Source organism: Schistocerca cancellata, chromosome 5, assembly GCF_023864275.1.
Source record: "Schistocerca cancellata isolate TAMUIC-IGC-003103 chromosome 5, iqSchCanc2.1, whole genome shotgun sequence".
Classification (NCBI taxonomy): Eukaryota; Metazoa; Arthropoda; class Insecta; order Orthoptera; family Acrididae; genus Schistocerca; species Schistocerca cancellata.
In genome coordinates, this window is record NC_064630.1 from 194735055 (window position 1) to 194749886 (window position 14832).

Below are 14832 nucleotides of genomic sequence, written 5' to 3' on the forward strand. Positions count from 1 at the left end.
AAGTCCTGTGGCAACTTCAACCATTGAAGCCGAATACCGAGCCACCATCTCTCTGACTGATGATATATCTTGGATATGATGTCTTGGACAAGAACTTGGAAGTTCAGGTTGGAACGAACTGGCAGAATGTGTACTGACACTCATGCTGCCATACATATTTTGAAGAATACCTATGAAGGCAAAATAACAAGAGTCAAGAAACATTCTGACACTCCACGAAAGTTCATCCAGAAATGCATTGGTAAGAGTATAAAATGGAATCATGTGGAACGTTCAAGTCATCTTGCTGACATACTGCAAAAACACAGTTTTAAGAATTAAGAATGAAAATTATTTGGGAGGAGTGTGGAGAGTTACTAATTTTTCTATGTCCTGTTGTATGTTGTTCAAGGTACTTTTATATATGTTCCAAGAACTTTTTTTTTAATAATGCTGTATGCAGTTATTACTCTTTGCTCAGTCAGTTGTCTGTTGTTTCTTGTTCAAGCATATTGTAGGAGAATAAGTTATGTTAATGTGTACGCCTTTAAACATAACAAATAGTTACCTACCTTTAAAGCAAGAATTTATCGAGATAAAATGTTACACAACAGAAAAAGGCATTCTTAATTTATAAGCAGGCATTGCTTCATTAATTTAAATTGTTATGGCATACATGCTTACCATTAAAGTACCAACCAATATAAAAAGTTTCATTTCGTGTGGGAAAAAATCATAACGAATTTATTTACTAGCACAATACGCCATAAAAAGTAGCTTTCACTGGAAACTAGGTAACCTGCCTTTTCTTCATTTCTAAACAATCGTCTCGCGTTTTGGCTTTAACCATAACTTCAAGACCTACGAGAAAAATGCTGATATTTTAACTCATTTTTGTATCAGATAGTCAACTGAAGAAGGTAGTTCCGTTATTAACAAATAGTAGAAAAAATTTGGTTGAAATTGACAACAGTTACAATAGATCACAATAAAAGGAAAAGCAAACTTATTATCTTTAAATGCTAAGCAGTTCTTGTCCTGTTTTGATTTTCAGGTGGTTTAAATAGTGCTTAAGGGATGATTTGGCTTGCATTACTTTTTGAGAAACTGTAAATTGGGCCTAAAGTGAAATCTCGAACCACTACATAAAATCATCCACTCAGCGGCTGATTCATGTAGTCACTGTGATAATATAATTGGTAATCTGTTTGAAAAATAGAAAATGAATTAATAAATAAATGTCGTGAACTGATGGCTGTGGAGAATTTAAAATATTATTCCACATTCCTGACGACTGTATGTGGTCGTATCGTAAGAACCAAGCTTTCTATCTTTTGTGGAAGCACTTTGTAACTGACTTCTCTGACCTTGAAATCTGCGTGTACAACTGTCTATTAACTGATATGCCTCTGGCAGAGCGTCTTTTAGTATCTCTGGGTGTTTATCTTTGGCGCAGATTTAGTATACGTATAATATTTATAAATTATTATGTTCTAAAGCGTTGCCTAATTCTTTAGAATGTTTAAACACAATTGTGCGTATCCTGACTGCAACTTTTCGTCCACCGTTACTCATCGATTTCCGAAGGATCCAGTAAGGTAAAACACAAATTATGGCTGCTGCGATCAAAGTGTAACATCGTAGGTAGTGACTCTTTCCAACGACTGTGCCGCACAAGTCGCATGTTTGTAATATATTATCTTGTATACAGAAGTCTGAGATTATTGAATAGATCGGCGCTAATTTTACAATGCTTGGAGATGATGATTGTAGTGATGAGGCATTGGAGAAGGATCTACTATACGACGAGAATGCCAAAAATTCCAACAGTTCAATGGAATTTTAGTGCTTCTTAAAATAACATGTCATGATGCCCTTTTTGACGTTTATGTTGTCAGAAAAAAATCGAATATAAAATCCCAAGAAGTTGTCTTACGTTTTTGGAGGCACAAGACGCATTGCACCATACAGCGCGGAAAAAGTTGAAGGCGACGTTCAGTTGGATTGTTGAAGTTCTAGTTACGTGGTGTTAGTATTAATGGTTGCTAAAATGAGAGCAGTATCATTTTGTTTCATTTATTTTTGTTTTGTTATGACATCACGCAAAAATCGTTAATTGTACATGCTGTTCGGTTGCAGGACTATCGATGATTGGTTCGTAGTTCGGTTTTGTTCATAATGACGTAGTGGTCACTGCTTGTTATTCGGGATCTTTTAATGTTAATGGCATCTTAAACACTACACTGCCCCTGATTTGAGTAATTGCACCGTCTAAAAGATTTCTCTGTTAACGTACGTTTAACATGCCCATCCAGACCTACTCGCGTAGGGCCTACTGTCAATAGTAGACCATTATTAGATGTTTTCCATATTTGCCATTCTAAGCTAGTGTTTAAAAAGACGGTTGCAACAATTTGGCTGTGGGACATGCATTTGTCACTTTGAACTATTATTGAAGTGTATTTAATTTTTATTATTTATGAGAAAGGTGCGTATAGTATCCCAAAATATTGATGCCAAGTGCGTGTTATGTTATGAGTTTTATCAAGGTTCAAATTTTGCGTTTGATTCTTATGTTACATTCGTCATGTTTTGAAAGTTTAAAATTCATTCTGCACAGAGGAGGATATTGAAAGAGAAACTTGAAATTGTGATTATTTAGGCTATGGCAGCATGTATTAAAGTTGCAATTAACCAAACCAAGAATAAGGTTCACCACTCCAGACAGACTGGCACCTCTGTCTAACCAAAGTAGATGGCACTCTGTGGTTCTCATGTACGTGTAATAATGCCAGACATGGATCTGGTATCTGGTTCTCAGCCAAATTGTTAGAGCCATGAATGTTACAGAGGTCCGTATTAAGCAATTCCAAGCAAGGAAAAATTAATTGCTGGTTTCAGAGAAACACATTAAGTGATTTGTCTAGTGAATCGTTTAAAATTCCTTGGTTTCGGTAGGGTAACATGCCAAAATGAACTCTAAAACCTGCTAAACAAATCATGAAGCTCAGCTCAGCATGTTTTGCACTTTGACGTATCTCATATTTTGTGTATGTGTAAACAAGTATGTTTTCTTATTTTGAATAATTTCACTAGCTGTCTTGTTATTTCAGTTTTTGGACACTGCAGCATAGTAAACATTTTCAGAATTTTGTTGAAGAAAACTATCTTGCAGTGGTCTCTTGAAAAATCTTGTCATTATTTACACTCACTATCCGATACATTTACTTCTTACGCTGTTCCTTATCAGTAATTGAAATCAGTTTCAGGTTAGCTGAAATTTACACACTGATGATAGTAATACCCAAAAAGAATTCCTTGACTCCTCATCTAGCATTGAGAATGCAGTTCTGTATTCTGAAGCAAAGATTTCACCTAGGCCTAGCTCCAAACTTATGTAATTTGAGAAATTAGGAATCACTGTGAATTCAAAATACAGTCAGAGATGTATCAGACTTCTCTGCCCTTGCTACAGATTGCTGCTTTGTAGGTTAAAGAATTGAAGATTTTTGTAGCAGTGTTTACTGTGAATAGACCTATTCTTATTACTGAATGGCACAAACTCAATCTTACCACACACAGTGCTCATGATAACAGGTTACACAGTAGACGGTTTGTGCTAATCTTGCCAAGAGCAAAAGTGAGCAATTCAAACAAGCTGAAATAAATAGTAATGGCCGTATGCAAAATGAAAGAGAGTGAAATTTCTAGTGGTCAGTCTGATAAGTTTGATTAGTCTAAACACAAAAACGAGTTCAATTCTTACTGTGTTTATCTAAGGAGTATTTTTCACTCACCGTTGTCTGGGGTTGTGTGGATTATCTTCTGGAGCAATCCACTTAAAGTAAATAAAATATATTCCTTCATAGTATTCTGGAGGAAACTTGCATCATTTTAAAAATTGTTGCTGATTTGTTGTGAAGGGGAAACTCATAATGACACAGTCGAGTAATCTAATTGAAGGAGATGGAAAGTGACAGTTGTTTCCTTATTAAACTGAAGAGGATAAAAAGTAACATATTTGAGAACATTACAGATATATGCAGTTTGACACTAAAGCAACAAATCAACAGAACAGGGAGACTTAAATAGTATTTATAGACTTCTGAAAAGCTTTTATCATAATCTTATCAGAAGGAAAATTCATGTGGGAAAACTAAAATTTTGAAACAGAATTACTGCATGGTAGTTACTTTCATGGCGTGACATTTTTAATGTTGCTGATGGAGACATACAAAACCGTCCAAGCTTCTAGTTTCTTCATTGAGGAGGAAAGAGGATTATTTTGGGAAAGGTTAGTCGGAAGGACCAGTCTTTGAGACACCAGGTGGACAAGAACCCATCCATTGTAAGAGTGAGGGGGAGAAAAGGTGAAATGGGAGGTCTTGGAGATTCTGACACCTCCTGCTTAATCTTTTTCTTCCCTTATCCTTGTAACTCCACAGGTGTGTATCATCCTGGGTGGGTACCAAGCAAGGTGGCATATGGAATGATGGCAGTTTCAGTCCCTGGCCAACCATTCAGATTAATATTTTCCATGGTTTCCCTAAATCACTCAAAGCAAGTAGTGGGATGTTTCTGTTGAAAGGACAAGACCAATTTCTTTTCTCAGTCTGAGCTTCTGCTATGTCAATAATGACCTTATCATTGAAGGGACTTAAAATGCTAATTTTTTTCTATCCTGGGGTCTAAGTGGCCTGCCCTTCATCTTTAACTTTCCCAAGTCTATCCTTCTTCCTTCCCTGTGGAAGATACTAGTATTTTTGTAAGCTAAGATGGTTTTGTATAGTTTTATGTGTGTCTTATCGACATCACTAAAAATTTTGCTGTCTGAAATAAGTAATGGCCAGCAATTTTTTCTCGTAATTTTAAAGATTTATCATAATCTGTGAGCTAAAATCATGTTGGATGTAAAAATGAAATATAAAGAGCCATCTAATTGAAGTATATATGAATTGCTTTCCCAACATATTGATGATATTGAGCCAGGACCAACAAAACGAATGTAATTTATGAATAACAAAGAACTGAGTGATAGTTATTTTTTATTAGAACACTCCTTTTTGTTCATTGGTTGATAGCGATGGTTGGTTTGAAAACTGGATGAATTCTGTATACTCTTCTGTACGCTGTTATGCTACAAAGAATAAAGAAAATTATTTTTTCAAAGAACTACCAGTGTACACAAATTACTCCTAATTTGCTAAGATTATGGGCACTCAGTAACTAAAAGTAACAAGAGTGTAATGCCCAGGTCTGCTTCAATGTAATAAAACTTGCTATTCTTCCGTTCACATTCTTGAATGTGATCAGACAAATTGACACTATGGTAAAAGTCAGTACTTTCAGTGAATTCTGGTGGTAAAACACACGTCTCGAAACAAAGAGTAGCAGATCTGTCGAACAATGGGAAATTTTTGCCTGTCTTTAACCTATCCTTCACCTCAATTATGTAAGAATTTGCCAGGAACAACATTTTAGGATCCCACATTGAATTGTAGGTCCCCATTCCCTGGTAGGATTACTGAGGTAAGTTAGGAACTCTAAAGTATGTATTGGAAGATCAGTACCAGCTTTGTCCAGATATAGCAATGTCAGCTGTTTGTTAACACCATTGACACAAACATATATATCATTCATTTTTTATGTTGTGGGCGATTGAAACTGGGGCGGTACTCTTGGATTTTCCTTGGTAAAGCAACATTTGGAAAGAAAGTTCATCATTTCTGCATTTGCTTTGCTGCCTTCAGATCCATTTCCTGTGTCATCCATGAGTGTCTTATGAAAGTTGTAAGTGAACAATTAACAGTACAGACAGGAAGTGAATGGAAGCATTTGAAATGTGGTGGTATGGAAATATGTTGATGTGATAACAAATGAAGAGGTATGAATAGGCTTGGGAGGCATGCTAGGATAGTCTGTGCAGTTGTGATGACCACTGTCTCAGGATAGTGTAGTGGTCTGCACATCTGCCTGGTAAGCAGGAGAACCTAGTTCTATTCTTGGCTTGGCACAAATTTTCAACTTTCCCCATTGATTTAAATCAATGATGGTCATTTCTTTGAGTCTTGATTCATTATGGCTGTGAGGTCAAAGTGTGTCTGTTCTTTCAGACACATTTGAAAGAACAGCCACCACATATATGAAGCAAGTAGGTGTTCAGTTTTTTCACTGAATTGTTTTTCTGACAAGTAGTTTACAAAAACATGAAAGAATTGGCCATATAAAATTTTGTATATTTTATTTTATTTTTGTTAAATTAAGAAAAACATGTGGACACTTGCTCCCCTCTGAAAATCATTGAAAAAATTAAAAAGGTATCTGCAAATAGTAATGTTTCAACACAAACAAATCCTTTTTGGGAAATATGGGACAAAAAAAGGGGAGGCATCATGAATTTTGAGAGCATTTCCTTTCATCCATGAAAATCCCCACAGTATCATTGAAAAAAATATTTTTAAATATTCAAAAAACATCAACAACACAAGTGAGCATAAAATATACAAATGGAACAAAAATGCAATATAAAAAAAACTACAAGCTATAAAATGTGCTCATATATTGCACAACTTCGTTACAGTGGTAACTGCTGTCTCATAACTAAATTAACTCATTCCAGTGATTTCTAGAGTTTTGCTTATAGTATTTAAACACATCAACACTACACAAAATGTTGACATAGCAATCTACATTCAAATTCTAGTCAAGTGTGACTAGGTGCTTTAATGATTCACATTTAATTTTTTTTGTACGAGGACCACTTTGTTACCACGAACCTTGCAGACCCTTCCCAAAGTATCATTGATAAAAATATTGTTAACTAGTCAAGAAAAATCAACAGCATAAGTAAGCATAAAATATAGAATGCAACAAAAAATTGCAATATAAAACAAAACTACACACTATAAAAGGTTCTCATGAGTTACATATCACATGAACACTAACGTCATTACAATGGTAACTTCTGTGTCAACTGAATTACCTCATTGCAATGATATGTAGAGTTTTGTTTATAGCATTTAAACACTTTCTCAGAAGTCAATATCATGTCAACACTACACAAAGTGCTAATGCAGCAATCTACATTCAAGTTCTAGTTACACATGACTAGATGCTTTAATAATTAACATTTTTTTTTTTTTTTTTTTTAAATGAGAACCACTTTTCTACGACCAACCTTGCAGATGGTTTTCTTTAATCATAAGTATAGCTATTTGCTTTGGTTATATCACATTCATGTGGAATATGAGAGAATGGGATGTTACAAACATTATCATCAGGCCAATAGAAGGGCAGAACTGGTTCATGAGGATGCATGGATCTTATTGTAACATCTCCTTCTTCACTGTTCTGTTTCTTAACAGTCCCAAATACCAAGGAGAGTAATATGAACTTGGAACATAGCAGTTGGGTTGCACAGAACATTCTGGCATTAGTGGCAAAAGTGCAGAGAAATCATGGGTGATATTGCTGAAATCAGTATTGCAGCTTAGCCTTATTGCTCCAGTCTTACTTGGTGATAGTGGTATAATGGGTTGCATAGATCGTATTCCAGGATCCGTTTTTGTGCTTTCAAAGTTTAGATGAAGAAAATTTCCAACTTGTACCATTTTGTATCTTGCAGCAAAGAACTGAAATGCCCTGTAGGTCCTTCTGGGCCCTAGGCTAGTTAAGCCAGCATTGAGCATAGCTTTTTCAGGAGTCTGTACCTTCACATTAGTGACATTTATATCATCTGATGGCAAGTTGTCACTTGCTTGTTGTTCATTAATAAGTTTGGGCCCATTTTTTGCCAGACACAATGCCAAATCCTCTAATTTTGAAGTCCTATTCCTTTTCTAAACTAACTTCACACTGTCCAGATGAAGCATATCATTTGTGGCACATAAATGGACACAGCAAATTTTCTTGTGTAGAGAGAATCTGTGCAGGTACATTGTCTCTGTGTTTAACACCCAATCATGAATCAGATACACAGTGTGAATGACTGTTGCTTCACCATAATGTAAGTTCTTGTTCTTCATCAATTGGTTCATTCAAACTTGTCAGGGCACTGTCAATAAGGATGCTGTTCAACAAGATAACGCTGCCTGCTTGTGCCTTCCATATTGCTTGATGTATAAAACCACCATTTGTCATGAATAACCCAAAGTATTTTGGCGTAACGAAGAAGTGATTAAGTAATGACAAAACCATTCTCTTCTGTTGTTGCACTGCAAAAGTATCTCTGATTATTATTTTAATATTATTGTTACTTTTTTCAGTAGATAATACTGTTGTTTTGGAAATGAATATTTGAAAAACTGCAACAGTTAAATTCATGATCTGTGATGCAGTTCAGTACAACTCAGAACTGCGTGCTCAGAAAATATGACTCAAAATGAAGGAAGTGCGTGAGAATATTCATATATTCAGGTGAATTTTAATCACACAACATTTCAAGGTTTTGTGTGATGGTGGGTGACATTTCCTAGCGTTCCTGGATGATTTGACGCGGAATGACCCCTTAGTAACATATTCCATTTTCTCACATGCTTGGTCAAAAGTATGGTTACTAACATGACTTAATGTATCTAATTGCTACAGTACTTCTGCTATCTCAGTTCTACAACTTCATTTAGCAGAGATAATCTTGGGCATATCTAGCTTTCATATTTGGTAGGAAAATCACATTTGCGAGAACCAATAGCAACTGCTATAGGCACTGAGGAGAACTAATTTGAAAGAAAATGCAAATCTAAAATAGTCTAATTGGAAACAATAATGACAAGTTTGTGTCTAGTGGTGTACATTTGTTTGAAATGGTTTTCTTTAGTTAGCTCAGGATTACTGTGTAAAAAGATGATAATCTCAGATATATACAGCACAGGAAAGGGTAATATTTTTTAGTTCTTGAATAGCGGCTGACAGGATGTTCTTGGAGAGGCAGCACATATTTTTCCAATGATGTTTTTTTGAAGTAGCGGGGTTTGTGATGTGGCTTGCATCGCCCCCCCCCCCCCCCCCCCCCCACACACACACAAACTGATCTATTTATAGATTCAAAGTAACTGTGTTGTACCTCTTTCCTGATGTTTATCTGTTAAATCAGATAGCGTGTCCATTGAAAAGGCAAGGCTGTTTTAGTAGCTAAATAATCTATATGTACTTGCCAGCTTAAGTTTTTGTCCAAGTTTAGTTTCAAGAATTTGATGGTTTCAACTTCTTTCATAACATGATTTTTATGTACAATACTGATGTTACGTGTTTTTGATTGTTTGGTTTTAAATTGTTAAGACCATTTTGTTGAAAACATTTATCTAGGTTGTTCACAGTGTATTATTATGACATCTGGAATTTCCCTAACATTTTCTTTTTTTGAGAAGTACTGAAGTATCATTGGCAAACATGACTGGTCAAGTACTGATACCGAGAAGTAAATCATTTATATATAGGAGAAACAGGATTAGCCCTTGGATGGAGCCTTGAGCAACTTGTGAAATTGTGTCCCACAGAGATGGATAACTGTAATTAAGTTGTGTGTGACAGTTACTGCTGTAGTAGTGCCTTGTTTCTAGAAGGATTTTTGCAGTTTTGTTCAACTTGAACTTTAAAGCCGTCTCAGAATCTTTGAACCAGATGTGAAATTACAATTCGTACCTATTGATCCTCTCTCTAATTCCATTCACAACATGTAAATATTCCAGTGTGCTATATCCACTCCTGAATCCATTATGTTCCTTTGCTGCATTAAAAAAATACTGCACGATTTGTGATAATTTTAGCGAATATCTTTACACTGCACACTGTTTTGAGCATATTTAAGGTAAATAAATGTGTGAAATTATATGCTGCCTGTATTCTCTCAAACTTTTTAACTGATCCACATTTTCCATTTTTCTTTTGTCTCTAAAGAAGTAAAATCTGGGCTCAGCGAGCAGGTAGATGGGACCTTCTTGACAAGGATGCCACTTATTTGAGTAATAACTGCAGGCTCTGTACCTTCCATTTTCATGATCGAATGTATACATCTACTGAGAGGAAGAGGCTTGTACAGATTGCAGTTCCAGAGATCTTTGTTCTGCCAACAGGTAGGTACACAACCTTTTGTTTCGTTGGGCTAAAAACTGTGGTGTTACATTGAAGACAGGGTTGTTAATGTTTGTAGAAGAAGAGATTCTGTTTTAAGTTACTCATTATGTGTTGGTGCTTTTGATGAGTAATTATCTTCCCATAGTGATGGCTTTTATTCACTATGAATGCCGAACACTTGCTAACATTAAGTGGCTGCAGACTCCAATGTTAAACCGTACACAAGATGCCTTTTATCAGACGCCATTTTTGTTAGGCAAAGCTTCTTTCTATTAGACAGGAGCATTCCTGTGCAAACCAGATTTCATGTTTTCATTTGCTTCATTTTGTGCTAGCTGTTAGGTGAGGTAGCGAAATAACAAATCCTGAAATCCTGTCTGCTTAACTGCATACTCAGTCATGGAGGTGGAATTTACTGTTTTATTATTTATTTTAAAAAAAATGTGATTACGGTACACAGAACATAGGCCTATCATTCATGTGAAGGTGTGTGATTGGCTGTCCTCTCTCATTCGTTAGTTTGTTGTTTCCACCATGAACTTGCCACTGTCATCATTTTGTGAACTGCTTAATTAGTTACACTGAGATAACTTTACACTTGAAACAGTTAGTTATTTGTACATTCATGTGTCAAAACCAATATTGAGATGCAGAACTATTTTTCTCATATGCATATAGCTACAAACATTTGATTTTTATGTTTCTCATATTTATATTTATATAAAAACTATTATAATGCTTTATTCTGTACATTTAAGAATGATTGTTCAAAATATTTGCTGTGTGTGATTATCACTGAAAGGATTCTGAAAGATGAAAAATATTGACCTAGATTTCAGCTCAGTCTGTTAGAGAAAACCTTGAACTGCATGGTGAAAGAAATCATAGCATTTGTGGGGCCCAATTTATGTGCAAAATGCCTCTGTAAGCTGATTTTGTGTGCAATATTGATTGAATTTTACTGTCCAATTTATTAATTCAGCCATGACTTGTAATTTTATTTTCCAGTAAAAATGCTCAATTAGAAAAACATCACTACTAATGTGCGAGGAGCTGTGCACCTGTCATTGCTTAACCAATGTGTTTATTGTCCCCTTTTCTTGGAACACGGTAGTTTGATAACATCTGCTAGTCAAGGTTTCTCAGTGTCACATTGTAGTTTATTGGCAGGCAGCTGTTAAATGCTGGATAAATTAATTAAATTGCTCTAGGAATCCAACCTATTTGATGTTAACTTTTAGCACTTTTTACACCATTATGTAGACTATGTAAAGCTCTCTGTTGGTAAACTATTAACCACAGTGTTTTCCTTGTTAGCACTTAAGTGTGAGTTTTCACATTATCTGTTCTGAACCAACAACCAGTGTGTCCATGTATAATTGGATGAATATTGCCTTCATTATGTCCTAATGTAAGAAAGTATGAAGGTAAAGAAATCTGCAAGCTTTCTGAGCCAATAGCTCCTCCTCTAGACAAAAAGGTTGAAGGGGAAGATAGAGGGATGAAGGAAAAGGACTGGGGAGGTTTAGGAAATGGGGAGAGAATGGAAAAGTCACCCAGAACCCCTAGTCAGGGGTAAGTCTTCCCTGGCCTGGGCTTCCGGTTGACTTTACCAAACTTTCCCTATTTCCTACACCTGACAGTTCTTTTCCTTCATATTTCGCCCGTCCCCTTAAGCCAAAAGAAGGAGCCACTGGTTGTGAAAGCTTGCAAATTTCCTTAACCTTTGTATGTGTGTTCTCCTGCTACTACTTGGTGAGTAGTTTTTTTTTTTATCTGTCCAGTTACGTTATATTTTCAAAAATGGATTATTTTTGCTAATGTAAAAAAGTCTGCAACTAAGTTGCTACTGCCATGACTTATTCTGATAGTAGATTATTTGAGCTAATGTCAACTTATGAGTGGGTGCGCTGTTATAAGAAGTACAACAGCAGCAGTTTTTATGCCTAATCGATGCCTTAACCTTGAGCTACTGCGCCATTGCTGCCATGTATTCCATTGTTGATATTTTTCTCGACAATGTTAAAGTAGCTTCAGTTCATTTGGGTACCTTTCTCAGTTTGTTTTCTGAATTGTAAGCAACAGTGTGTCGAATGTTGTAAAAAGTACAATCTGCATCTGCTGGTGTGACAGGTGCAAGCTTTGTTCGAGCAGTCAATGTCCAGAAGAAAGTGTACTACAAAGTTTACAATACTTGCTTGTTGTTTTTTTTAGTTTTTATAGCTGCACATTAAACATTAGTTTGGTTACATCTACATCTGAATGTATTTATTCATTTCATTTCTTTGATGTTTTGTTCCAATTTAACGGGTGTATCATACAAAGAAATTCGCAAACTGCTTGAAGAAGGTGATGATAGTCGATCCAGACTTTTCAGGCGTGGAGAAAAGTACAGTAGATTCACTGAATAGGACCATGGCAGTGAATATGAACTTGAAGGTGAGGATGGTGATGACCCCGAAGATGCAAAAGATGTACGAGGGTTCTTTATTGAAAAGACAAAGTTTCAAGTTGGTGTAAAAGCGAGTGTGCTAAAACATCAAAAACTAACAGAAAAAACATTGTGCAAATTCCACCAGATCCAAAGAGAAAGGTGATGGGTATAACTGACGAGGTTAGTGCTTTTTTTTTAAGTAATTGACCTCAACTTCATTGATGAAATCGTAAAATATACGTATACCTATATAAATAAACAGCGAGACGCACATAAATTCTCACGCAAAAGAGGTAATAATGTGCCAAAATAATGGCTTGTTTTTATTATTATTATTATTAAGAAGAAAATGCCATAATGCTAATGTACTGGAACTCCGAGCAGCAGACATAACAGGAATGCTACTGCTTAGGACTGCAATGAGTTACAATAGGCTTGTGTTTTTGTAAGCTGTATGCAGTCTGCTGATATGGAAAAGAGGAATGACAGGAGAAAAACTAATAAGTTGGTTGCAATTGTTCAGTATTGGATCCTTTTGCTGCTAACTGTCAATGTTCTTACAGCCTGGTGAATTCACCATGATAGATGAAATGCTTCGCCCCTACTGAGACCACTGTAGATGGATTCAGTATATACCCAGCAAACCAGCTAAATATGGGACAAAAATGTTTGTTCTATGTGATGCAAAAAAACATTTTATTGCAGTAGTCTGGAGGATTAATGCGGAATGAAACCAAAGGACAATATCAGGTATCTAATTCTCCTGAGGACATACTGAAAAGATATGTGGTGCCTATAGAAAATTCTAACAGAGACCTTACAACTGACAACTGCTACACAAACTACTTCCTTTCTGAATATTTGTTGCAGAAGACTATCACTTGCATTGGTACAATGACGAAGAACAGATGTGAAATTCTTCCAGAATCAAACAAAATAAATTGGGAGTGCAGTGTTTGGATATGAGTAGAATAAGACCTTAGTTTTGTATCTTCTATGTAAAACCTATGCTATCATACTTTTGTCTGCTGTGCATGACATGACGACAGTGGGTGAAGAAATATACAAGCTGAAATCATAACTGAGTACAACATGACAAAAGGTGGAGTTGACGCTGTTGTTAAAATGTGTGCCTGGCACTCCAATTCAAGAATTACAATGAGATGGCGAGATGGCCAATGGCAGTTTTTCATTTTTCTGAACATTGCCGGAATTAATTCGCAGACAAATTGTCTGTGAAAGGTGTTATGAAAGTGGACGTATGTCAGAAAAAAACTGGCTAAATTGTTATTTAAAGAACTAAAAGTGCAAAAGCTTTTGTTATAAATGTTGAATATAGTGAATACGAACTGCTTTCATCAATAAATTTAATAGTTTGTTTAAGACAAGTTTCTTTTTACTGACAAATGACCATGTTGTAAATTTTACAATGTACGCCTGCTCTTGTGACAACAGTAGGCATGCCTGCCGGGGGTTTAAGCTATATTTGGCTACATTTTCCCTTGAAACCTTCAAAAATTTTCGTAAATAGTAACAAATTGCTATTTGTATAGTAGTAGCCTCATTTTTTTCTACATATGAAGTAATATTTTTGATAAAGATTGCTCCATAGTTGTTAAATATTTAATACAGTCATCTAGATAACATGGACAGCTTCTAAGATGACTAACTTTATTTTTTCTACCAGTTTCAGCCATAAATATCCATCTCCAGGCACTTGAGTAACACAGAAACAAAATAGGCGTAATAGTACACAAACAGCCTAACAAACATATAAAGTTTCACTTGTGAAACATGCAATGTAGAAATGAAACAGACGTAACTATATATGAATAAGCGCAACAAGCACAATGTGTTTCACATATGAAACATATTATTTTTGTATATTATTTTTGTTGTACTGAAAAGTTTCTTTTGTTTCTGCATTGTTCAGGGCTCAGTGATGATTGTTTATTTTCAACACTGGTTACAAAATAAAATGATTCATCTTGACAAGTTTCGGTATTCTCAGTATGACTTTCTTTACATACAAAGATTTCCCACTGAATATCTTCTACCTTCTCATAAACACATTCTCCCACGTTTTATAATTCTTTCAACACATACAAACCCAACTGAGCTAATACAATATCATTGCTGGAATCAAAGCCCATTCTCGACCTCTCTTTACTCTCAAGATCTGCTCTTATCACCCAGAAACTGCACACCTACTGGCTATACACCTTCTGTGGACCATGGTGTGGTAGGGAAGGTACAGTTTGGCTGCTGTAGCCTATGCACAAACACATATCTTGTGCTACTTATAAGCCACAGCTAGTGAGTCTAAAAATGGAGCAACAGGTTATGTC

At 35.7% G+C, this 14832-nt stretch overlaps 1 protein-coding gene across 4 annotated transcripts in view; it reads left to right on the forward strand.

The window, feature by feature from the left end:
• Positions 1–1361: 1361 nt before the first annotated feature.
• The window catches only part of LOC126187345 (zinc finger protein 250-like), a 136058-nt gene continuing 122587 nt past the window's right edge, over positions 1362–14832 (forward strand). Inside the window, exons 1-2 of one of the 4 annotated variants that reach the window (XM_049928366.1) lie at positions 1362–1577; positions 9874–10049. In XM_049928366.1, coding sequence (XP_049784323.1) covers positions 1498–1577; positions 9874–10049 — 256 coding nt within the window. In that variant the 5' untranslated portion in view covers positions 1362–1497. The other 3 variants (XM_049928367.1, XM_049928370.1, XM_049928368.1) reach the window with 3 other exon arrangements.